Source organism: Xyrauchen texanus, chromosome 18 (assembly GCF_025860055.1).
Source record: "Xyrauchen texanus isolate HMW12.3.18 chromosome 18, RBS_HiC_50CHRs, whole genome shotgun sequence".
NCBI classification, from domain to species: Eukaryota; Metazoa; Chordata; class Actinopteri; order Cypriniformes; family Catostomidae; genus Xyrauchen; species Xyrauchen texanus.
The window spans coordinates 21,062,178-21,087,927 of NC_068293.1; the positions used below are offsets into that span (position 1 = coordinate 21,062,178).

A 25,750-nucleotide genomic window follows, 5' to 3' on the forward strand; every position below is an offset into this window, starting at 1 on the left:
AGATAATTGCATTAATGAGAAATTGAACAGGTGATCCTAATAATCCTTTAGGTGAGTGTATATATATATATATATGTGTGTATATATGTGTGTGTGTATATACTAGGTCTGATGAAACAAAGATTGAACTCTTTGGAGGAAACCAGGCACCGCTCTTCACCTGGCCAATCCCATCCCTACAGTGAAGCATGGTGGTGGCAGCATCATGCTGTGGGGATGTTTTTCAGCGGCAGGAACTGGGAGACTAGTCAGGATCGAGGGAAAGATGAATTCAGCAATGTACAGTGACATCCTTGATGAAAACCAGCTCCAGAGCTCTCTGGACCTCTGAATGAGGCGAAGGTTCATCTTCCAACAGGACAAGATAACAAAGGAGTGGCTACGGGACAACTCTGTAAATGTCCATGAGTGGCCCAGCCAGAGCCGACTTGAACCCGATTCAACATCTCTGGAGAGATCTGAAAATGGATGTGCGCTCTCCACCCAACCTGATGAAGCTTGAGAGGTCCTGCAAAGAAGAATGGGAGAAACTGCCCAAAAATAGGAGTGCCAAGCTTGTAGCATCATACTCAAAAAGACTTGAGGCTGCAATTGGTGCTTCAACAAAGTATTGAGAAAAGGCTGTGAATACTTATGTACATGTGATTTTTTTCATTTTTAATACATTTGCAAAGATTTCAAACAAACTTCTTTCACGTTGTCATTATGGGGTATTGTTTGTAGAATTTTTAGGAAAATAACAAATTTAATACATTTTGTAATAAGACTGTAACAACAAAATGTGGAAAAATGTCAGAAAAGTGAAGCGCTGTGATAACTTTCCGGATGCACTGTATTTACATAGTTCATTTTTCTCAACAAAAAATCCTTCATGTGCAGCAATAGTAGCTTTGCAGATTGGCATTCTAGCTCTCAGTTTGACATTCAGGTGACATTTCACCCCACGCATCCTGTAGCACTTGGCATAGATGAGGCTGTCTTGTCAGGCACTTCTCCCGCACCTTACAGTCTAGTTGATCCCACAAAAGCTCAATGAGGTTAAGATCCATAACACTCTTTTCCAATGATCTGTTTCTTTGCCCACTCTAACATTTACTTTGTTTTTCTGTTTCAAAAGTGGCTTTTTCTTTGCAATTCTTCCATTAAGGCCTGCACCCCTGAGTCTTCTCTTTACTGTTGTACATAAAAATGATGTTGAGCAGAAAGAATTCAATGAAGCTGTCAGCTGAGGATATGTGAGGCATCTATTTCTAAAACTAGAGACTTTGATATACTTCTCGTTTAGCGGTACATCTGGCCTTCCACATCTCTTTCTGTCCTTGTTAGAGTCAGTTGCCCTTTGTCTTTGAAAATTGTAGTGTTTACCTTTGTATGAAATCTTCAGTTTTTTGTCAATTTCAAGAATTGTATAGCCTTTATTCCTCAAAACAATGATTGACGAGTTTCTAGAGAAAGCGCTTTTTTTTTTTTTTTACTGAATATTGACCTTAAGACATGCCAGTCTATTGCATACTGTGGCAACTCAAAAACAAACACAATGTTAAGCTTCATTTATCGAACGAAATAGCTTTCAGAAGTGTTTGATATGGCAAGTTATTGTCTATTACCAAATTAACATGACTACTCAAGGATAAGGTGTTGGAGAGACAGGGCCCATTTACAACAGCTGTCTAGATTTGATAAAAAGGACTTTTCAAATAGTGATGGTGCAGTTTATTTACATCAGTAATGTCCCGACTATACGTTGTGATCAGTTGAATGCCACTTTGGAGAATTAAAGTATCAATTTCCTTCCAAAACAGCAAAATCTGTACATTATTCCAAACTTTTGGCCACCAGTGAGTGTGTACATACACACACCACACGTACAGTGCATCCGGAAATTATTCACAGCGCTTTTTCCACATTTTGTTGTTACAGCCTTATTCCAAAATGGATTAAATTCATTATTTTCCTAAAAATTCTACAAACAATACCCCATAATGACAACGTGAAAGAAGTTCGTTTGAAATCTTTGCAATTTTATTACAAATAAAACATGTACATCAGTATTAACAGCCTTTGCTCAATACTTCAAAAGGACCTTTGACACCAATTACAGCCTGAAGTCTTTTTTTTATATGATGTTACAAGCTTGGCACACCTATTTTTGGGCAGTTTCTCACATTCTTCTTTGCAGGACCTCTCAAGCTCCATCAGTGTCGGTGCACAGCCATTTTCAGATCTCTCCAGAGATGTTCAATCGGGTTCAAGTCTGGGCCACTCAAGAACATTCACAGAGATGTAGCGTAGCCACTCATTTGTTATCTTGGCTGTGTGCTTAGGATCATTGTCCTGTTGGAAGATGAACCTTCACCCCAGTCTGAGGTCCAGAGCAGGTTTTCATCAAGGATGTCACTGTACATTGCTGTATTCATCTTTCCCTCGATCCTGACTAGTCTCCCAGTTCCTGCCACTGAAAATGCTTGCCGCCACCACCATGCTTCACTGTAGGGATTGTATTGGCCAGGTAATGAGCGGTGCCTGGTTTCCTCCAGACATGACACTTACCATTCAGGTCAAAGAGTTCGATCTTTGTTTCATCAGACCAGAGAATTTTGTTTCTCATGGTCAGAGCCCTTCAGGTGCCTTCTGGCAAACTCCAGGCGGGCTGTCATGTGCCTTTTACTGAGGAGTGACTTCCATCTGGCCACTCTACCATACAGGCCTGATTGGTGGAGTGCTGCAGAGATGGTTGTTTTTCTGGAAGGTTCTCCTCTCCACAGAGAAACGCTGGAGCTCTGTTAGTGTTACCATCGGGTTCTTGATCACCTCCCTGACTAAGGCCCTTCTCCCCCGATTGCTCAGTTTGGTCGGGCAGCCAGCTCTAGGAAAAGTCCTCGTGGTTCCAAACTTCTTCCATTTACAGATGATTGAGGCCACTGTGCTCGTTGGGACCTTAAATGCTGCCGAAATGTTTCTGTACCCTTCCCCAGATCTGTGCCTTGACACAATCCTGTATCAGAGACCTACAGACAATTCCTTGGACTTCATGGCTTGGTTTGTGCTCTGACATGGACCTTATATCAGACAGGTGTGTGCTTTTCCAAATCATGTTCAATCACCTGAATTTACCACAGGTGGACTCCAATCAAGTTGTAGAAACATCTCAAGGATGATCAGTGGAAACAGGATGCACCTGAGCTCAATTTTAAGTGTCATGGCAAAGGTTGCGAATACTTATGTACATGTGATTTTTTTATATCAATTTGTAAAGATTTCAAACAAACTTCTTTCACGTTGTCATTATTATGGGGTATTGTTTGTAGAATTTTGAGGAAAATATTGAATTTAATCCATTTTAGAAAAAGGCTGTAACATAATATGTGGAAAAAGTGAAGTGCTGTGAATACTTTCCGGATGCACTGTGTATATACACATATACATACACACACACGTACAGTGAGGAAAATAAGTATTTGAACACCCTGCTATTTTGCAAGTTCTCCCACTTGGAAATCATGGAGGGGTCTGAAATTGTCATCGTAGGTGCATGTCCACTGTGAGAGACATAATCTAAAAAAAAATTCCAGAAATCACAATGTATGATTTTTTAACTATTTATTTGTATGATACAGCTGCAAATAAATATTTGAACACCTGTCTATCAGCTAGAATTCTGACCCTCAAAGACCTGTTAGTCTGCCTTTAAAATGTCCACCTCCACTCCATTTATTATCCTAAATTAGATGCACCTGTTTGAGGTCGTTAGCTGCATAAAGACACCTGTCCACACCATACAATCAGTAAGAATCCAACTACTAACATGGCCAAGACCAAAGAGCTGTCCAAAGACACTAGAGACAAAATTGTACACCTCCACAAGGCTGGAAAGGGCTACGGGGAAATTGCCAAGCAGCTTGGTGAAAAAAGGTCCACTGTTGGAGCAATCATTAGAAAATGGAAGAAGCTAAACATGACTGTCAATCTCCCTCGTACTGTGGCTCCATGCAAGATCTCACCTCGTGGGGTCTCAATGATCCTAAGAAAGGTGAGAAATCAGCCCAGAACTACACGGGAGGAGCTGGTCAATGACCTGAAAAGAGCTGGGACCACCGTTTCCAAGGTTACTGTTGGTAATACACTAAGACGTCATGGTTTGAAATCATGCATAGCACGGAAGGTTCCCCTGCTTAAACCAGCACATGTCAAGGCCCGTCTTAAGTTTGCCAATGACCATTTGGATGATCCAGAGGAGTCATGGGAGAAAGTCATGTGGTCAGATGAGACCAAAATAGAACTTTTTGGTCATAATTCCACTAACCGTGTTTGGAGGAAGAAGAACGATGAGTACCATCCCAAGAACACCATCCCTACTGTGAAGCATGGGGGTGGTAGCATCATGCTTTGGGGGTGTTTTTCTGCACATGGGACAGGGCTGACTGCACTGTATTAAGGAGAGGATGACCGGGGCCATGTATTGCGAGATTTTGGGGAACAACCTCCTTCCCTCAGTTAGAGCATTGAAGATGGGTCGAGGCTGGGTCTTCCAACATGACAATGACCTGAAGCACACAGCCAGGATAACCAAGGAGTGGCTCTTTAAGAAGCATATCAAGGTTCTGGCGTGGCCTAGCCAGTCTCCAGACCTAAACCCAATAGAGAATCTTTGGAGGGAGCTCAAACTCCGTGTTTCTCAGCGACAGCCCAGAAACCTAACTGATCTAGAGAAGATCTGTGTGGAGGAGTGGGCCAAAATCCCTCCTGCAGTGTGTGCAAACCTGGTGGAAAAACTACAGGAAACGTTTGACCTCTGTAATTGCAAACAAAGGCTACTGTACCAAATATTAACATTGATTTTCTCAGGTGTTCAAATACTTATTTGCAGCTGTATCATACAAATAAATAGTTAAAAAATCATACATTGTGATTTCTGGATTTTTTTTTTTAGATTATGTCTCTCACAGTGGACATGCACCTATGATGACAATTTCAGACCCCTCCATGATTTCTAAGTGGGAGAACTTGCAAAATAACAGGGTGTTCAAATACTTATTTTCCTCACTGTATATAAAGTGTGTATTTTTAGGTGAAATGTAATGGCTTTGTGTTGTTAATTTTCATGTTAAGTATTACTGTGTGTGTGTATATTATACACACATATGTGTATATACACATACACAGTAATACTTAACATGAAAATTAACACAAAGCCATTACATTTCACCTAAAAATTATGTAAGTTTGGCTTTGGTTCTTTTGTGGTTCGAAAGTTTAGAAAAATAATAACTTGCTTATTTATGAAACTAATCTGTAAACAGTTTGAGAACAGCAGAACATTTTCCTCTCTTTTTGCTCTTTGCAGAGAACCAACACTCATCACAGCCAAGTCTACAAATGGCCAGTTAAGTGAAAACGTATGCAAATCCAACAGAAACAAAGATAGAACTGAGCAATTTAACCAAATCAATCATGAGGAATTATTTTGACCTTCAATGTTTCTAAAACAATGATACAAATTAAACTGAAAAACTAGTATGACCATAATCCAACATAATTTAAACTGGAATAAAAATAAAAACGTTATTTAACAAACACATTGACAAGCAGAAAAGATTATTTCATACATGTGCCATTATGTTAACACAAAAACATTACCACATACACAGAGACTAATGTTAATGTAGTGGAAACCATGGAATTTATTTTTAAATCTAAATAAAATATGGGATAAGACAAACAGAAAAAAGAGCCAGGGTTTGCACTTGCCTTACCTAATTGCAATTCAGGGACTAAAATGGGTTGTACAATGCTGGCTTCATTTACCAATAGCTTCACACTAAAAATAAAATCTAAATATCTAAACTATTCATCTGCATTCAGAAATAATGATGCAAAGAGGGCTTGTGAAGGCCCAGATCTCTTTGGGTAAATACTGTGATAATGAACTCGATCTCCTTAACCCTCCTATGCTTCTGGATATTTGTTATAGATTTACTGAGTTGCACAAATAGGCTACTGCTTCAAGCCGAGAAATATATTAAATGCACTTCACAGCGGTTATGTAAACGTCAAAAAACTATACTTTTACTTGCGGCACAGCCTTTGGCATCCAGCTTAAGGTAATCGTTAAGGTAAAAAAAAAAAAAAAGTACAAATTGCATGGCCTAACACTGAGTCACAAGCCCCCCAATATATATATATACACATACACACACACACACACAGGTCTACAGTATATATATATATATATATAATTATTTTACAAGCAGCTCCAAACCTGAGAAGTTATAGTACAGCTTTTAACATACAAGAATGTATGTAAATTTGTTCCACACTCTGTAAACAACCCTATCAAGATAGACATGCTGCCCCAATAGAAGACATTAAAAGGGGAGGAAAGAAAAGGGAACATTAAAAGGAACTATGGAACTTAAGTTGCTTGATTCTGCATTCCCTTTACGTTATTCTGAACAAATGAGAGTGTCAGTCGTTTTAGAAGGTGCTTTCAGACTTGTGTTTTATAAATCATAACTATGTGAAAAACTGTGCCTTTCATCACTCATTCTACTGTGTCATTTAAAGAATAAAGGTTTTATATACTGTAACTGCTCTGACAATCATATACCTGCTCACTCATACACACCAATTGCTTGTAAGGGAATACTGAGGACAAAGCAGCAGTTACACCGAGAGATGGCCAGACTAAACTGAACTGCCAGAAGATCTGGAAGGCTTTTTATTTTCTTTCTCTTTACTCTTTTCATTCACATTCTTGTTTTTTTTTCTTAATAAGGAGACCAAAGCTTGATTTTTCTTTTACATTTCATCCTCTTTTCCTATAGATTTAAGAGTTAATTCCTTGGGCACTAAACAGCGAATCAAGCATGTCCAAAGTATCTTTGTAGTCTGTGTGTTGGCCATTAGCCTGGCCGGCAGCCTCAGGGCCGTGGCTCTCCACTGGTTTCCTGTCCAGTTTCACTAGGGTGCTGAGATATCCGTAGCCCACCTGGTATGTGACACGGGGAGGGGGGGGGGAGGGAAGGTTAAGAACAGAGTTGTGAGATGACACACTGCTGAACAGAGGAACAATAAGAGGAACTACCTGCACTGCCTTTGGAGCTTTTGCTCTTTTTGGAGTGGTGATTGTGGCTGGCTTCATTCACCCTCTTCCGTGAGGATCCAGAGCTGGACACTGAGGTTGCCCCCTCGCCACCAGGGCCTACCGGGCTCCGAAGGGCCAAACCAGCTGCAGGTGCCTCAAGTCCACTCCTGCCATTGCCGCTATGTGTATGGGAATGGGAGTGTCCATGTTTGTGGTGGTGACGATGGGCTGAGTGGTCTCTGTGTTTTTCCTTGCTCACAAGTGGGCTGGAATGCTTGCCCTTTGCAGCACCCTCATCTGAGGAGCTATGTCGCTCCGAGGACACCTTAATTTTCATTTTTAGCTCCTCCTTACTTGACCCCCCCTTCTCGCTCTGAGAAGGGACTGGAAGACGGAGTTTTAGAGAGCTACCCTTCTCTCGTTTGTCCACTTGCTTGTCCTGCCCAGGGACAGGCAATTTCATCTTCAGGGGTGAGGCTGTGGAAGCTCCAGCACAGCTGCTCAACCCCTGCTGCCCATGAGAAAGTTGGGGCAGATGCTTGCGGTGATCTGTCTGTGCTGGAGCACCATAGACATCCCTGACCTCAGTCTCCACATTCTGCTGCTCTTGTCTGCGTTTTTGCACTGCCAGCTCAGCAGCGTGTTTCTCCCTGTACTTATCCAAAGACATTTTCTGTGCGGGTGCTGCAGGTGGAGGACAGGTCATGACCTGGTGCTTTGCTCCACCACTGGCCTTGTTTGTGTGTTTTGTAGGGTTGAACTCTGCACCTTTGTCAGGCCGGTGTGCGTGCATAGAAGGGTTTGGAAGAAGTTGTTTGACAGAATATGAATCTGAACTAGCTTGGTCCTGAGGCCAATCGCTGGGGGCAGTGTAAGTGTATAAAGATTCCTGCATGTTGCCAATGGAATCCAGGGAAAAACTGCTGCTTGGATTGCCTGTCAGGGTCACTGGAAAAGAAGTGGAGGCTTTGGAGAAGGCTGTATTTGTAGAGTCCCCAGGAAGGGCATCCATCAAGGATAGGTCCTGGGTTAATGAGGGCCCTGGTAAAGAGCTACTGTTTGAGGCCTGACCATCTGTTTTGGGCTTCTTAGCAGCTTGTGTAGCCTAGAAATGAAAACAGCAACAGATTGAAAGGAAAGCAGAGTTTAATTTCACCAAATTAATCTACCTCAAAGATACCAAAAGCATAATTTAACATATTTCAATCACCTACCCTCCAATTCCGAATCCTCTTTAACCTGCTGGGTGTCTTTTCCAGAATCTGCAGAAACTCGTGGGTCAGTTCTACAACACAATTTAAATTAATATAAATCATGGGTGACTTGCACAACAATGTGTGTAATGTGTGAAAATTAGCTATACTGGGTAATATTAAAGTATTCTCAATTGCAAATACACGTGCAACCTGATCCTGGAAAGAACACATCACTTACCATCAAGAAGCTCAAGTGTAACTGAGCTGTCCACATATTCCCACCAATGCTTTCCATCGGTGGAAACAGGGATTTCCCAGTTAGACCACTTGCAGGCCAGGTGAATGCAGACACAGGCAATGACTGTGGGCTTGTACTGTAGGCAGAAGGTGGTGAGGTGCAGACTGCAAGAGCAGAACATCATGGAGGAGAAAGACAATAAAACAATAGCACAAACGTTCAATTACTATTAAGGACATTACGAGTAATATTAAAGCAAAATCACAAAGCTATTCCTCAATTCTGAGTAACATACTTCCAAAAATGTGCCTGCACAGTTCAGAAACCTTTGCTTAAATCTACGTTTATACAGCATCAAGATATTTGATCACATTCAGTGTGACAAAGATGAAATACGAAAAAAATACGTAATACAAGCATAAAATAAAGACATTTTTCAATTTGAATATATTGTTCATATTTGCTGTATAGAAGTAGAAAGTAGGTTACAAGGTACAAACTGAATGGCAAAAGAAAGCATTTTAGTATAATTTTCCAAAAATTCAATTGAGGCTTAAAACAGCACCCATACGAGTAGTGGGACTAAAAAAAAACGTGTGTGGGATCAAATCTGTGCAAGCAAAACATAACAGGATTGTTACTCAAAATCAAGCTTGATACTGCTGAAAAAAGACAAATATGTTCCATCACAGATGTACAGGCCTGCAGACAACAGATTAATAGGAAACAGTAAACCGAACAAGCATATGGTTACCATCCATGTTTGACACATAGGAAATTAAAGTTATGCCATGTAAGCATAAAGCAGGGTTGACTTAATTATGTATATCTCTGAATTTGCCAACATCTCTATCAATCTTACAGCATTTTAAGTTATGTGGAACAGATGCACTTGTTCTACTATAGTGTGACAAGAACAACAGGAAATATAAAAATATCTAATCTACACTGTAAAAAAAACAAAAAAAAAAAAATCATAATTTTAACAGTAAATGACTGTAAATATGCAACAGTAAAAATGTTAATTGGTAAATGGGCAGTTAACTTAAAATATACGGTAATAAATTATAATATTTTTAAAAAGACAATACTTGTCATTTTACAGTACAATGTTGTAAAAATTTAATTTCTACATGTTAAAAGTATGATTTTACCATATAATTAACAGTAAAAATCTATATTTTGTTAAACAAGAGAGTACATGTACTTTATGGTAAATTATTGTTAAAATGATGGTTAAAACAATAATCAGGCATGGAATTCCCTGCATTACCTATCACATTTCATTATATTTTATGGGAATAATTGTTTCTTCATTCATTGTGGTGTTCTGTTTCATGTAGTTTAGTTAATGTTAATTGCATTATTTTAATTTCACGTGTTACCCTGATGGTGTTTAGTGTTTGTGTGACTGACACTGAGCACTATCTCTACATGTTTATTGGTCATTGCTCTTGGAAAGGCCATAATGATGAACTTCATGTCATCATGAGCCTTTCTGTAAATACTATGGTGAGTAACAATACATTATAAAGTGAAAAACAGATTTTTACTATTTCAGAAGGTTAAAGTATTAAGGTTATATCATTAAATAATATAAATGGTAATACACTGTAAATATACAGGCATCAAAATTACATCCCGTAAAGCGTGGTTACCGTATTTTTTACAGTGAATTTCTGGCAACCACTGCTGCCAGTTTTTACCATACATTTAACAAGATACTATAAGTCCTTGAAGAAATCAAACATTTCATCACCAATATGCTTGGAATCTTTGAAGAGTAGGCTATACATTTAACAAAGTAGTTTTACTTAAATTTGAAAATTATGTAAATAAAAAATATATATATATTTGGAAGCCTCAGTCAAAGCTGGATGGTAACCCTGTGCCGTGAAACAGAATAAATGTTTGGACATGGGCTAATCGGAGCCTATAATATCTTAGTACAAACAAGACAAACGTCGTCGGCGAAATCTGCTAATTGTATTGAATTAGGTGATCAAGATTAAAAGGCAGCCTCTTAGAGAAAATGTTGGCTGTACAAATCACTGTATAAAATAAAGAGACAAAACTGACCACTGATGACATAAGCACATTTTAAAATTCAGTTTCTTCAACTTTGAGGACCCTGCCTAAGTTTGGGAGAGTGGAGGGGTTCCAAATTCAACAGGTTGCATTATATGCAGGTAATGTCTTAAACAGTTCACCCAAAAATGAAAATTCTCTCATTATTGACTTAGCTTGATGCCATCCCAGATGTGTACGACTTTATTTAGCAGAACACGAATTAAGATTTTTAGAAAAATGTCAAAGCTCTGCAGGTCCTTATAATGTAAGTGAACTGGTGCCATGAGGCTGCTGACTAGTTGATGTCCAAAACCATATTTAGTCAGCATACAATTAATCCGCACAACTCCAGTCAATCAATTAATGTCTTCTGAAGCAAATCTATAGGTTGGTGTAAGAAATAATTCTATAATTAAAACTTTATTAAGTTCAAAAATCGCTTCCTGCCAGCAGTTGATGCATCAGCGACCTAAGTGCTATGGCACATTTACACGAGAAGTCGGAAGCACACGCTTTGTATAGAAGAGAGGAATGAACGTCACGCAGGAGTTAACTCATTTCAAACAGCAGTACAGTGCTGGACGGAAGCAACGATTTAAAGTTAAAAATGTTTAAATTATCGATTTGTTTCTTGCACCAACCTATCGATTTGCTTCATAAGACATTAACTGATTGACTTGAGTCGTCTGGATTAATTTTATGCTGCCTAAATTGGCCTTTTGGACCTTCAAATAGCCAGCAGCCTGATGGCACCCGTTTACTTGCAGTATAAGGACCTACAGAGCTTCAACATTTTTCTAGAAATCTTAATTTGTGTTCCGCTGAAGAAAGTCGTACACATCTGGGATGGCATCAGGTTAAGTCAATAATGGCAGAATTTTTATTTTTGGGTGAACTATTCCTTTAAGACATGGCCTGAATATAAAGCAACCTGTTACATTTTGATCCCAACCTACAAAAATGTTTTATATCATCGCAATGGGGTGGATCTCAGCTTTCAAATGACTTCTAGAATGAGCTTCTAATCCACTCAGAGGCTAAGATATTCAATGAAACAACAAGGGTCGTGCTTGAACTGAACGTTAGAATGAAAGTCTATGGACAAGCACATATATGAGGGATAAAATGCATTAGAGCGCCACCTACATTTCAGATCTGTATATTGTGAGAGAGAAAAAAATATTTCTTCTAATTCTTTCTGCCACATATTAGAATAAAATGAAACTTTTCAAAGTGAAATTGAGTGAACAGAACCAGAATTATGTGTTTACAAATTTAGGATTTTTTTTTATTTTTTATATATATACTTTTTATCATAAGATTATAAACACATACAATAATATTTCTGAATAATTGTGTCTTTTTTTATTTGGTCGGTTCTCTGAAAAATTAGACAAATTTTTTGCAATTAGTACATAGTATGTGTGAATGGTGAGCTTTTAAATTTAAGTGAAAAAATGTGGACAGCAGCCCAAAAATGCACCAGATTTTAAGGGGTTAAGCACATATTGCTCTACTCCCATGTTCATACATTGCAAGCAGGGCTGCAGTATATCTACGCAAACAAGGGGACAAATACCAATGACAGCTTAACTGATTTAAAAATACAGGAAATAACTAAAAAATGAGGGGGTAACATAAACAGAGAAAATAAATTTTCTCAAATTAAGTAAATAACTGTACAATGGAGACTAGACCCTTTAAGGACCTTTTCACCTGACATCATAATCTTTTGTTGCCTATATGATCCCATAAATCTTTCAGTTTATTGTGTGCAAAAATACATAGCTAAAGAAACAATTATTTCAAACGGTCATAGCCAAACAGGTCCTTAATGGGTTTGTTTGCATTGAAACATCAATAAATCACAACCCAAGGACAACCGATCTCTTCATTTCAAAATTAAAGTCAGACATTGAATGAAAAATGCAACTTCTAAATAGTTTGAATAAAATAATTATTAAAAAAAAGACCAAAAAATATATAAATCCATTTATCACTTTGAGAATAAAAATCATAGGAAAATAAAAGGGGTCTGGTACTTACCGTAAGGACTTCTATGTAATGTTTACATCTGTGTAATCTTTAGCTGCTATTCAGGCTACCAAAGTGTCTTTTTTAGACAAATGCACTTCTGTAACCGAGCAAACGTGAGGTTCAAGAGCACCACTACACTTCACATTGTGCATTCAACCCCTCTGTGCCAACAATGATCCCCCGTACAATACACCGCACTGCAACCGGGGCCGGAGCCGCCGAACCCCCTACCCACCCCACTCTGAGGGCATGTTTGAAAGGGGGGCGTCCCAGTAGCCACCGGTGCAAGGAGGGTGTTGGACACTGGTAGGGTAACCTGCAGTAAAGGAAGCTATAGTGTGCAGTCACAGTGCAACAAATGAGGTTCTGGATAACAACCTGTTGGTAGCCATGAAATAGGAAGTCTGTGCCAGATCCTTGCTTGCTGTGAAAGAAGAGAAAGAAAGGCGTATGAGAAAACAGAGAAATAATAAAACTCCATATGCAAGTGAGAATGAGAGCTAATTTTCCCTGATACACCGAGGTCACTTCTTTTTAAACTGCATGCTTAGCCATTGACCAATTGTATGATTCAAAGATTAAATCAGCACTGTCTTATAAACAACAGTGATTAAGATATTGTAGAGAGCATAAGAAGGAAATTCTATACCTCGCACTAGCTGGGAACATTTCACCACATCTGTGTGTGGATGTTCAATAGTTATTTCAAAGCCTGAAATATAAAGCACATGAAATTGATTCTCACTGCACTGCAAAACATGCATATAATGAAAAACAGTCATGCATTAGTAAGAACAAAGCCTCTGAAACAATACATTATTCCTGATACCTATGTATGGTGTAGCATAATAACACTAGATATAGGATGGAAATCAAATTGGCATCTTTGTCTAAATATCAAGTCTAAATACCCTTAAGACCACCATTCTGGTGTATTTAATGACAAGAAAACTGGCCAGCAGAAATGGAAATTGATCTCCTTTCAGAGCCACACTCAAATTATTATTTTCTTTTTTTAAAGGTTAACCACTGTCAGCACACCTTCTATGTTCATTCTAATATTCAGCTGAAAGGAATCTCCTTCCATAGACTTACCTAAAGTCTGCAGCACTATGGTTTCAAGTATCACCAGCTCTTGGGCTTGCTGGAGGTATGCCTGAATTTCAATAGACAATCATTACATAATGCTTGTAATGTGTCTCTGTATTTTTGACCAACAGACAAAATTTTACAGAAATCATGTACCCCTGCAAAGCTAATCAGAGGCAATACATTGCCACATTATTAGCAAATTATTTCTAAATTGGTGTCTTCAAGACAATAATTTTGTAATGTTTTTTCTCAATTCAGAGGAAATGGTGTCCAACAACACCTAACAATTCAAATCTCAGCATTGACACTGGATGTTTAAAAGCGATGGACAAAGAAAGAGAAAACAATGCCAGAATTCACCAGACTTACATTACTTTTTGTATCCAGTGGAGACTCCTGGGGGTTTAAACATGCATGCGTTACTTTAATTACATGTTCAAGTTTCCGTGGTTGCTCTTCAACTTTTGCAGCCAAAAATAATGTTGTTGGGGAGATGGTCTGTGGAGAAAAAACAGACATGCCATCAGATATTTGACACATTCGTATAAAAGTTTGCAAATATTTAAAAAATCTAACAAAAAAGACAGTGTTTCCCGCAGTTTCATTGTGACTCCTGCAGTTAACAGTAGCTGGGCACATTTTGAAACTGTGCATAAGAAAACCTAAATGGAAACTCTTCATATGCTAATAAAAACTCTCAAAATTAGATCAAAATTGAATGCACTAGGCAGAGGTGGATTTTCTGTTTTCACATTTCAGCCCTCATTATATCAGATATTACTATGTGCCAAGAAATGATTCGTATTTTCTTTAGTCAAAATTTTAGAAATGATTTAAGAATGCAAACCATTATGATGGAAACCCAGCCAGTGTTCTTGAATGTTGCCTTCTCCCTTTTAAAGGAATAGTTCATCCAAAATGTTTTGTTCTCTTATCATTTACTCACCTTATGCTAACTCCTAACACATATAACTTTCTTTGTTCTTCAAAACACAAACAACGTGATTATATTCATGCAATGCATGTCGATGGGGCCCAAAACTTCCAAACTCAGAAAAACTTTCTCGTGCTTGTACACAGGCTCTGAGCATGCGTCAAGTGTGAGGAAGTGTAATCAAGCTTTAAATCATAATTGCACCAAGGAGACTGCAGACGTGAAGATTTTTAGTAAAGAGTTACATTTTGGTCTGTTTGCACCCAAAACATTTTGTATCGCTTCAGAAGACTGCCTTTGTTGGTTTTGGAGCTTGGAAATTTTGGACCATATGGACTTGTAGTGTTTCATATAAAGACCATATATCTCCTCCAAAAAAACTAAAACTACAACAAAAAAGTGATTTCTGCAGAAGAAATTCATACAAGTTTGAGATGAAATAAGGGTGAGTAAATGATGAAAGAACTATAATTTTTGTGTGAACTAATGCTTTAACTTCATGAGCTCAATATGTGGGAGAGAACTGCAACAGAGTTTAGTTGGACCAGTTTTAGCGTAAATGGCATTAATGGAGCATTTGAGAAAACTGCTGTAAGAACCCAGATGAGACCCCTGTAACCCCAGATGAAGCACTGACATTGGAGAGCTCTATATTCATGAAAAAAAATCTGTTTTAAACGACTGTCATGTCAATATATGGTTCATAAGGCCATGCAGGAAATGTAATAGGCAGCATAGATGGAAACTTACATTTCTGTGGAATTTGGTGAATGAGTGGTACATATAAAATCTGTGCATGTAAACAATGGCAGTATTTATTGTGAGTTGAGAACTGAAGTTTGTAGTCAAGGAAAACGCAAGATCATGTCATTTTAAATTCAGCCATCTCCAGGCCTAATAACGCATTTCACATTCTAATAGATACCCGTTGGCAGAAACAATTTCCCAAAGACCACATAACAGGTTTAAGACTTTATATTTACAGTAAACGGCCTCGCGTGCCGCAGACATCACATCTGATGCGCGTGAGCTCATCGATGTCACGCTGCTTCAGCTGTGAGTGAAAATCAACACTGGCGAACATAAACAAAACGAAGTTACATTAGCCAATAGTGTAACCAATTCACAAGCCAAGAAGTGTAAATTCAAGGTGTATAAATATAATCTTAAGAGCGTTAACACTCGTCGAAATGCGCTTACGCGAGAAATCAGCGCGCGCTGCCGATATGACGGGGTTTAATTAGAAATATCAATGAATTTGAGCCGAATACAGAGATAGAGATATTTATAAAAAATAACGGTATTACAAAAGGTAAATAAATTCTAGATATTACAAACACTCAATCAGTGAAAGTGAGATACCAAATGGGCCTGCTCTTGATCAGCGCGTCTAAAGGATACACATTTAGTCTCTGGCCCATTTCCTGAATGAGATTTGCGGCTTGCTGTCGGTACGACAGTTCTCTGTCTGGCTCCATTCCGCTGCGGCGGGACGGGGTGGTTTCTAGCTGCTCCCGTGTGAAAAACCATTTAGACGGTGATCCCCGGCACGCCGCCATTACAGTCCAGCAGACGAACAGGGAGCGAACGTCACGTTCGCGCAACCTCACGCCTCTCACTTACGTCACATACGCGCGGCCACACTTCTATGACGTACCAATGCTGGGGGCTGTAGTTCAATGAAATCAACGCTGCAGTTTAACTGTTTTAATCAACTTGGTTTTGAAGGTGCATTGAGTAATTTGGGGCTAATTCAAAAACGTTTTACACATTAACGAATCAATTGTGTTTTTGTGAAGAGTGATCTGAATGGTGTACTCTCAGATTAGATGAAGACTGTTCTCAAAATAGTTCCTATAAAAAGTGTTAAATTAAACATGGTCCGGGTCACCCGCGTTATTTTTCCCCCACCCGGTCCCGCATTCTGCGTTCGGATTGGCTTCTAAGAGCTGCGGTCTGCGATTGGGCAGTTGAGAAGTCGTTCTTTTACCCATAGCAGAGCCATATAGAGAGAGAGTTGCGACAACGGAAGTTCTAAATGCTTGATCGTCACGTGATTCACGTAGACTTCAGATAGTTCCAGGAAGTGCTTTGGCGGGCATTTCAAACTGTTAGAGTAGAGTGACAGAACTGCGATTTCTGGTAATTAGTAGTCAATAAATGCATTTATTTTATATATTTATGTAACACACCGACATATGTATGTAGCATGAGTATGTTGTTACAGCGATGTTGTTTTTTTTAAAGATCAAATCAGCTAATAGCTATTTACGGTGGCCGACAGAGCTCAACGTGCTGCAACCTAAAGAAGACGCATGCAAATAGAAAAAAACGCATGCAAATAAAAAAACACCCGCAAATTAAGAAAACATCTTCATCAGTTTCACAACACATGTGTGCTCCAAATACTCAACACAACAAAATACAGAAACGCGCTGCAAAAGCTCACAACACAACCAAATACAGAAACGCGCTGCAAAACTTCACAACACAACCAAACATAGAAACGCGCTGCAAGTAATACAGACCACAACGGAAATGTTTCCGGGGGATCCAAATAAGTGCGAACCCGGCTGGGACGTGCTTATTGCACGTGAGCATCCCTATGCCCTACTCCCTTCGAAGGGCAGACGGCAGAGCTCTTCAAGTGGGACTTTGGAGAGAGCATGCACTAGTGTGCCATTTATATAGCCGTTTGGAACGCACTTGATGAAGGGAGCAATGAAAGACAACTTCCAACGTAATTATTTTCACCTGGGATGTTCCCATGACAACGCAGCACGTTGTCTATCAGCTGAATAGCTGTTCTGAGGACAGAAATATAATGCTGTTAACATAACGGTTGCAAATAAATTTATTTTTACTTTACAAAAAAACTGTTAAAATATGCGTTTTATATATCTGTGTGTCAGTGTCTCAACTTTAAAACATTGGACCCTACATTACCTACACCTTCTTATGAAACTTTTCTTTATGAAAATGTAAACATAACATGAAACAATTTGTATAGTGTAACTCAGAGCCATGGAGAGAATGGCTCTGGTGTAACTGATGTAAAGATTAATATCTTTACATCATTCTTCTCTATCTTTTTTATTTATTTTAGTTTTCAGCTCATTGTTCTTTTCTCATTTCTGATGACATTGAACATATTGTTAATACATTTGTCATATGTCATAAAAAATTAATCTCTGTATGTTTTGCGGAAAAAAAAGTTAAAATAAATAAAATAAAATAAAGTAGAATTTTGAGCTGTAAGCAAAGAGTAGAAGAACTATAAAAAAGTATAATATTCCAATATAATATTACAATATTATTTCTATATACAATATATTACAATATTATTTTAATATTATAGTTTATTTATAAAAAAATATATATAGGCTTTCACTTCTTGTCAGTATCAGTTCTTTGCTGTAAGCACGTCCCAGCCGGGTTCGTCACTTATTTGGTTCCCCCGGAAACATTTCCGTTGTGGTCTGTGTTACTTGCAGCGCGTTTCTGTATTTGGTTGTGTTGTGAGCTTTTGCAGGGCATTTCTGTATTTTGTTGTGTTGTGAGTATTTGGAGCACACGTGTGTTGTGAAACTGATGAAGATGTTTTCTTAATTTGCGGGTGTTTTTTTATTTGCATGCGTCTTTTTTCTATTTGCATGCGTTTTTTTTCTATTTGCATGTGTCTTCTTTAGGTTGCAGCACGTTGAGCTCTCTCGGCCACCGTAAATATTTGAGGATTAGTGTTCGCTTACCGTTATTTGCCTCAACTTATTTCAGGCTAGGGTTTCTGTTGCCTTTTTATGTTACCTCATGTTCATTGTTTTCACTAATCTCATGGTAATTAATGTCATATTTATGACTTTTCAGATAGTACAGAGACAGGCTGGTGACAGGTAATTTCCAGCTCGCACCGCACAATGGGTCAATGAACTATTAACTATTAGCAGCAGTTACGCAAATGTAAAATTTAGTGAAATGAAGCTTATTGTTTACAATTCTTACAATTCTATATATAGTAATATAATTATTTATGTATTATAAATATTATATATCTAATGTATAATTCTTACAATACTTATTCATATACACAATATATTCAGCTTTAAAACAACTTAAGCATACTCGTATATAAACTGCCGTTCAAAAGTAATGAGGCTGAAAATTCAGCTTGGCATCACAGGAGTAAATTACATTTTAAAATACATTAAAATAGAAAACAGTTATTTTAAATTGTAATAATATATTACGATATTACTTTTTTTTTTTTAAACGATGGATGAAACTGAATCAAGAGAACAGATTTTACAATTAATAGGGTGTTACTAACATTATCCAGCTCCAATCCTTGCCTAATCTGTTAGTTATCCGATAACATCCCTTATCTCCTAATTTAATGAGTAATACTCAACTATAAAGGTTTTAATTTACAAGTTATTTTTATTTAGATGTACTGATAATATTATTCTTTAAACGTCTCACCTTTTAAAAGTGCGTTTGTTCTACGGCGCGGCATGTGTTTGCTGGTACTTCCGGGAACTATTGAGAGGCTCCACGAGCCGCCATTGCTGTAAAAAAAAACGATCCATTGGAGTCAATGGAGTTGTCGCAACTCTCTCTCTCTATATGGCTCTGACCCATAGTAAACAGAGGGACGTCATATCGTGTAAGATGCAGAAAAACAAACATCCACTGAGTTCGAAGTTCAGTGCGAATTTTAAATGGTTAACATTAGACAAAGACAAAACTATCACATGCGTTTAAATCAGCTGTTTACTCCTTTGTCTAGACTTATTTATTTGAAAAACTGCAGCATTCCATAAATTGAAATACATGTAAAAAAGAAGGATGCTATTTCACATGCGCATTTAAAGTATACATTTTTTAATGTATATAAACAAAGTGCATATAAATGTAACAATTCAAAACGAATACAATCTGAGCAACTTAATAAATTGGCTCCGCCCTCCCTCTTGCATCTTTGGTTCATTGGTTGACGCTGCGTGTCTGATTGACAGGAACAACAGGTGAGGCGGTGAGGCTGTTAGTCTGAGAAAACAGTCGAACATATATAATTGTATTACAAAACGTAAATAAATTCTAGATAATGAATGTGTGTGCGCTTGAGCATTTAGGCCATTTCGTTACTACACGACTGTCAGACCTAAATTGCGGTACTGCTTACATTACACAGCAAGTAGGCCTATTCTTGTCATCTGTTGTCATAGCAACATAATGCAGAATGGTGCGCAAATTACAAGATCTTTGCCAAGAGGCATCCTCGACCAACAGCGAGAAGCCATATTCTCACATAAACTCACACGAGAAAAGATCGAGAGATTTTTCCAGTATTGGATGTCACAATCAGCACGTGGTCCATGTTATGTGTCCTGTGCACTGATTTTAATCATTATTATTATTAAACAAAAGAAGAGACGAAAATGACAATATTGCAGAAATGACTGCTGAAAGAAGCAGCTGTCTGTTTTGCAAAAAGAGTTGGTGGTAATTAAAACATACAATAGCACTGTGATAATTATAGTGTTTAGACTATTTATTTATTCATCAAAAAATCTTCCTTGTTAGTTTGTTACAATAAAAAAACAATTATGATAAAATTGTGGCCTTCCATTCATGTACATAAAGATGCAAGATAAAATGTGATTGGCTGGAGCAGTTTTCAGTTGTAAGTGTATCTCTTTAATTGCAATGCGATTGTGTAGCTATAATATCAAACATATTCTGATATCATATGTCTGTGACAGCTCAAGACTGACTTAGACCACGTTGCTAAGGTGCTCATACATAATGATCATTTTCGACCATAGCAGAGAACTAATTTGGCTGTGATCGCTGAAGCCAATGCAAAAAGATCTGATGGGAGATGGCCTAAAATAAACATTTTCTAATTTAGTATAATTAATATGCATGCAGTTTTTAGAACCTCATAGTAATTGAGCCTATACATGGAATACAATTTGAACTTTTAAAAAATAATTTGTTACACTGCTAGACCATTTACAATGAACTAGTGAAGTAAAAATGTGCTTAAACACGGCAACAATCTTAAAAGGAAATGGCAATCATTTACTAGACCTGTACACGTTGTTTATACTGCTTAAATTCTAATAAATATTGCTGTGGCATTCATTTTTACTCAATTATTTTACTGCATTTGTTATTCTAAAGAACAATATGGCAACATGACTCAAAGCCTTTTGTTCATCAATTTCCATAATTTTAATGAAATGTAATTGTTAAATATTTATTTGTTTACAAAAATAGCATTATTTTAGCAAATATTAAAAAAGCTAATGTGTTATACTTGTACAGTACAGAGGACTTTTAATATATAATGCAGTTGCCCCCCTACAAGCCCATCCGGTCCCAGCATGGCCTCCATGGTTATAATAGTCTAAAACCACCACTGATTAAAGACCCTTCAATTGTTAAAAGTGCAGACTCCCTTTTAAAGAGGGGCATTATACCTGTGAAACCGACATACATATTGTGTAGACAGAAATACATATTTCATATTTATTGTGGTTAAAAATAGATAATTTAATTAATAAAGTTTTTTTTATTTAACCAACCATCTTTAAAATTAAAATCTATCACAGGGAACTTTTTGTCTATTAAAAAATAAAACATGGGATGGAAAGTTTGCCAAAACCCACATTAAATATTCATGCATATTTAATTACATAATATCAATAAATAGAAAACAAATCAATTAAGGTTTTAAATTCTTATGATTCAAATCTCTGGTAGTATAATCTCTCTGATGAACAGATACAATCAGTCACAACATTTTTTTTTTTCTTGACAGTCCTAAAAATTCCAGGGCATTCCCATCAAGCAGTTTATCCTAGAGTTGCTGTTAATTATATTTTTCCATTTATCAGTCTACTTTTTTAGTTTTTGTTTAATATTCTAAGGAAGCTGTTTAATTATCTTAAATAAAATCCAGTGTGTTTACTTTACACTTAAATAGATGTGTCCATCCATCTTCAACCGCTTATCCGAAGTCGGGTCGCGGGGGCAGCTGCTCCAGCGTTTACTGTATAGAGTATATTACCTTTAGCAAGCTATGAAACTCATCCATGGATTCAATTAATGCTCCTGGCTCCAGTTCCCATAGTGGAAATGGGTAATCTGTTCCTAACATAACTTTATCCTTCAAGAAGACTGGAGACGTAGGATCTATTTGCAGGATTTTAATAAAAAATTTGACAGTGAAACAAACAAACAGGAACTCAAAACAACAACAAACAAGAACTGAAAAAGGAATACAAAAACAAAGCTAATGATGAAATGTAAAACAGGCAGTGCATGATGGGCAATGTAGTCCAGGGAAACACTTCAAAATAAGAGTTCTAGGAAACACGAGGGATACAGAATGTGACACTTTTATAAGAACTAAAATTACTATTTTTTTTAATGTTTAATTGCCACTATTTACTCCGTTCTAAATTGTATTACTCTATTTCATAACTGGCTCTTGAATACAGTAACTACTTTGAAAACTTGAAGCAAAGTTTACTTAAGAAACACACAAAGGCTACATTGTTTTAATTTGGTTTGTTAATATTTATATTCATAATACACTTTTTAAATAAAGGAGTGTTTACAATAACATATCTGTTTATTTTTAAGTGGTTGGGGTGCTGTGTGTAAAAAATAAAACACTATAAAGGGGTGCTGTAGTTTAAAAATGTTTGAGAACCACTGAGCTGGAGTTCACTGAGGTTATAATGGTTATAAATCACTAACTAAACAATGCAGTAATGATGTGTGACTTTATCCCTCATATACAAATTTATCTTAAGATTATAGAATTATAATGAAATTTGGCATCATTGATGATATGAGAATTATATCCTTTCCTATGGCATCCATGAGTAACTTCAGTGAGAGTGGGTCATGCACAAGCGATTCAGTGTAAAAAGTATTTGTGTGGGTTGATCTGGTTGTCGGTTGCACAAAGATCAGGTCGCACCTTAAACCTGTGCTCAGTTCGACCGATGGTGTAAGGAAAAGCACCACCTGAAACAAAAGTATGAAATATGATACTGCATCCCTCAAGATGTGTAACTTGAAAAAGCCCATCTTCATGGTTCACTGTTTGCTCTTCAACTATTTTGTTCTCACAATGATTGTCTGAGTGACATGAGTATTTTTTTCTAACCCCATGAGCAAAGCAGACCTTAAGTTTGGAGAATCTTTCAAAAACACCTCCAAAAATCATGGAACTAACAGCCATCGTTGTTTCCGATGGCATAACTGTCAGAAGAAATAAAATATGAAGTAGTCCAAAACATTTGTAAAACAGATGTGTAGAGAGATAGATCCTCATGTTGTTCCAAACCGGTATGACTTTCTTTCTTCCTAAGTCACCATTCATTTTTATTGTATGACATTTTTTAATTTTTATTATTAAAATAATCTACACAACGAGACAAACATGGGAAAATACTGCTGTTATCAGTTATTAGAATGTTATTATGCCATGTAAAATGATAAAGACCAGTTAAGCAGAAAAAAATATATTAGAATTCCAATCCAAATATGATTCAGATTAAGTTGTATCAGTATTTCTAGGTGCAACAAATCCTGACTTACACCATGGATAGGGTACAGCTCTGGGGAATTAAGGTCCCATTTGTTTATATTTGCACACAAAAAGTACCCAGCCCTAAAAAGCGTTTTGGATATCGCTTCACAGTAGCTGCCAGATCATCAATCAGAATCCCACACAGGCTTAGTGTGTCATGGGGTTTGGCTTTCAGAAAAGGAGAGGATTGTCAGGACAGAACTAATGGACAAGCATTAAAAGGTACTTGAAGAAACTGTGTGAGGTGGGGAGTAAAGGTTTCTTATCCAGCAGCTGAACATTACAGGCACAGTAGAGAGGGCCTGTACTGCCACTCCTGAAGAACATAAAAACACATCTCTGTAATAAATCAGACAATTAATGAAAATATAATCTGCAGATGAAGGCAGTATGAAGATTAGTACACTTAAACACTGTTGTAAGAGAAAAATGTATTTCACATGTTTATTCTAATATTTAACCTTTACTCCAGTTTCACTCTGGTATCTTGCTTCTTTTATCTGTGTTGTTGCATTACTGTCTCTTAGATGTAGGACTTCTAAGTGATACCTCACTAACTGTACCAGTCATAGCCATCTCCCATTTTAATTGATAGTCTCATTTTAGGCAAACACGTACAGTGAGGTGGCATAGGCCAGAGAATAAGTTAGCCATTGGGTCAACCTGATAGAGTGACATGTGTTTATGCAGGAGAAAGTAACCAATCAGAGTTTTAGTTGAATGTGATAAGATCTTGTTTGTTTGAAATAGTATAAAACTCATGTGTAGTGAGATGATTGTTGGAAGACTTCTTTTGTTCGAGTGACTTCTTCCCCGGCTGAATAAACTCTTCTGATGGCGAAAGGAATCCAAAGACTTCATTGTGTTATTTATCTTTATTGGAAAATTCACTGACACTGTTCACTCACTCACAAACCACATACAATTCTTTCTTCCAAATTGAGAAGCAAAAGGAGATGTTAGACAGAATGTCAGGGACTTTAGCGTCAGCATTCCTCAAAATTTTTAATCTTGTGTAGAATGGAAGAAAGTAAAGTTGTATGGGTTTGGAGTGATATGACGGTGAGTAATTGATGACAGAATTTTTATTCTTGAGTGAAGTAAACTTTTAAGAGAGCATGTGATCATTTTATGTCAAAATTTTACAATATGAAAATGTAAGTATCTGATTACCAAAACCCTGAAACATTTTCACAGAAAAATAACCATATCATTTTGGCTTCTCTCTGGAACATGCAAACACATCTGCGCTGTGTTCTAATCTGTTTTTTAAACTAGAATCTAATGTTTGGATTGTACATACAGTAAGCTTCAACATTCCCACATTCCCACTTACTATTCTAGCCGCTTGGTAGCAGTCCTGAGCAAGTACAAATATTGTAAATTAGTGCAATGAACTTTAGAATAAGAGGATGACTTGTGCGATAAGCACATTTCAATCTGCAATTAATTCATCTGTAGTTCAGAGGATATTAACTTACTTTATTATAAATGATATATTCATGTAGATAATTAGACATACAGTATAACCATTTGAAAGAGAAGTTTGTTATAATTGCTAGAGACCAGAGAAATATACTTTATTGTTGTTTCCAATACTATAGTTATGTACAGTGTTTATAAGACATGGTTGAAATGGTAAGAAGTGGAAGTCCACGTTTATGTGTTTATTATATACAGTATGTTCAGCAGCAGTGTTGTTGTTGTGAGCTCAAGGTGATCCGGTTTTAGGATGATATTCTGCTGAAGCTAAAACCCATGCAGAGCTCTACAGCTGCTTAGAAAAGGAACCCAGGGAGGCCTGCTGTCCTCTTTTTCCACACAGACTGACGCACCTGATATGCAGCAGATATGCTCTAGAATTAATGCTTTGAAGAAAGGGTTGTTTTTTGTTTGTTTAAAGGGCTCCTATTATGCCCCTTTTCACAAGATGTAATTTAAATCTTTTGTGTCCCCAGAATGTGTCTGTGAAGTTTTAGCTCAAAATACCCAATACAGATCATTTATTATACCATGTTGAAAATGCCAATTTTTGGGTGGGATTAAAATCGAGCTATTTTTTGTGTGTGTGCCTTTAAATGCAAATGAGCTGATGCTCCCCGAATAGGGTGGAGTTTTGACATCTCTGCTTCAGATAACTAGGCATCATAAGCAATATGTGTTCAGCCCTATATGTGTGAACTGGAGTTAGACACTGATGAGGGAGAGACTCTGTCAGAAGTAACAACTTTGAGAATGAACCAGGAAGTTTCAGAATGGCTATTTGATAAATGTACACACACACAACACACACACACACACACACACACACAAATACTGTTACAACGTTCGCTATGCACTACAACGAAACAACACACACAAACAAACATGTCCATTGGTAGTGTCAGTCAACAGTCGTAGGCAGGGCTTGTACAAAGTGACGTCATTTTGTACAGAATCTGTGAACGGCTTGTTCTGAGACAGTGCTTATGATTAAGGGGGATTAAAAAAC

The 25,750-nt window shown here is 37.4% G+C and overlaps 1 protein-coding gene across 3 annotated transcripts; it reads right to left on the reverse strand.

Annotated features, from left to right (window-relative positions):
- Positions 1-6,170: 6,170 nt before the first annotated feature.
- Positions 6,171-16,234, reverse strand: LOC127659251 (cyclin-T2-like). Of its 3 annotated transcripts, XM_052148988.1 has the most exons (10): positions 16,053-16,234; positions 15,402-15,483; positions 14,087-14,215; positions 13,721-13,781; positions 13,275-13,337; positions 13,004-13,049; positions 8,519-8,682; positions 8,299-8,369; positions 7,085-8,189; positions 6,171-6,988 (listed from the first exon to the last, which is right to left on the reverse strand). In XM_052148988.1, exons 1-10 carry the CDS (start codon positions 16,208-16,210, stop codon positions 6,921-6,923), a joined length of 1,947 nt encoding a protein of 648 aa, XP_052004948.1. In that variant the 5' UTR covers positions 16,211-16,234; the 3' UTR covers positions 6,171-6,920. The 3 variants fall into 3 exon arrangements, 2 of the variants coding, with proteins under 2 accessions (XP_052004948.1, XP_052004949.1); XM_052148989.1 differs by lacking the exon at positions 15,402-15,483 and having other exon boundaries at positions 16,014-16,234; XR_007972513.1 differs by lacking the exons at positions 6,171-6,988; positions 7,085-8,189; positions 8,299-8,369 and having other exon boundaries at positions 8,546-8,682; positions 12,635-13,049.
- Between the last annotated feature and the right edge of the window lie 9,516 nt (positions 16,235-25,750).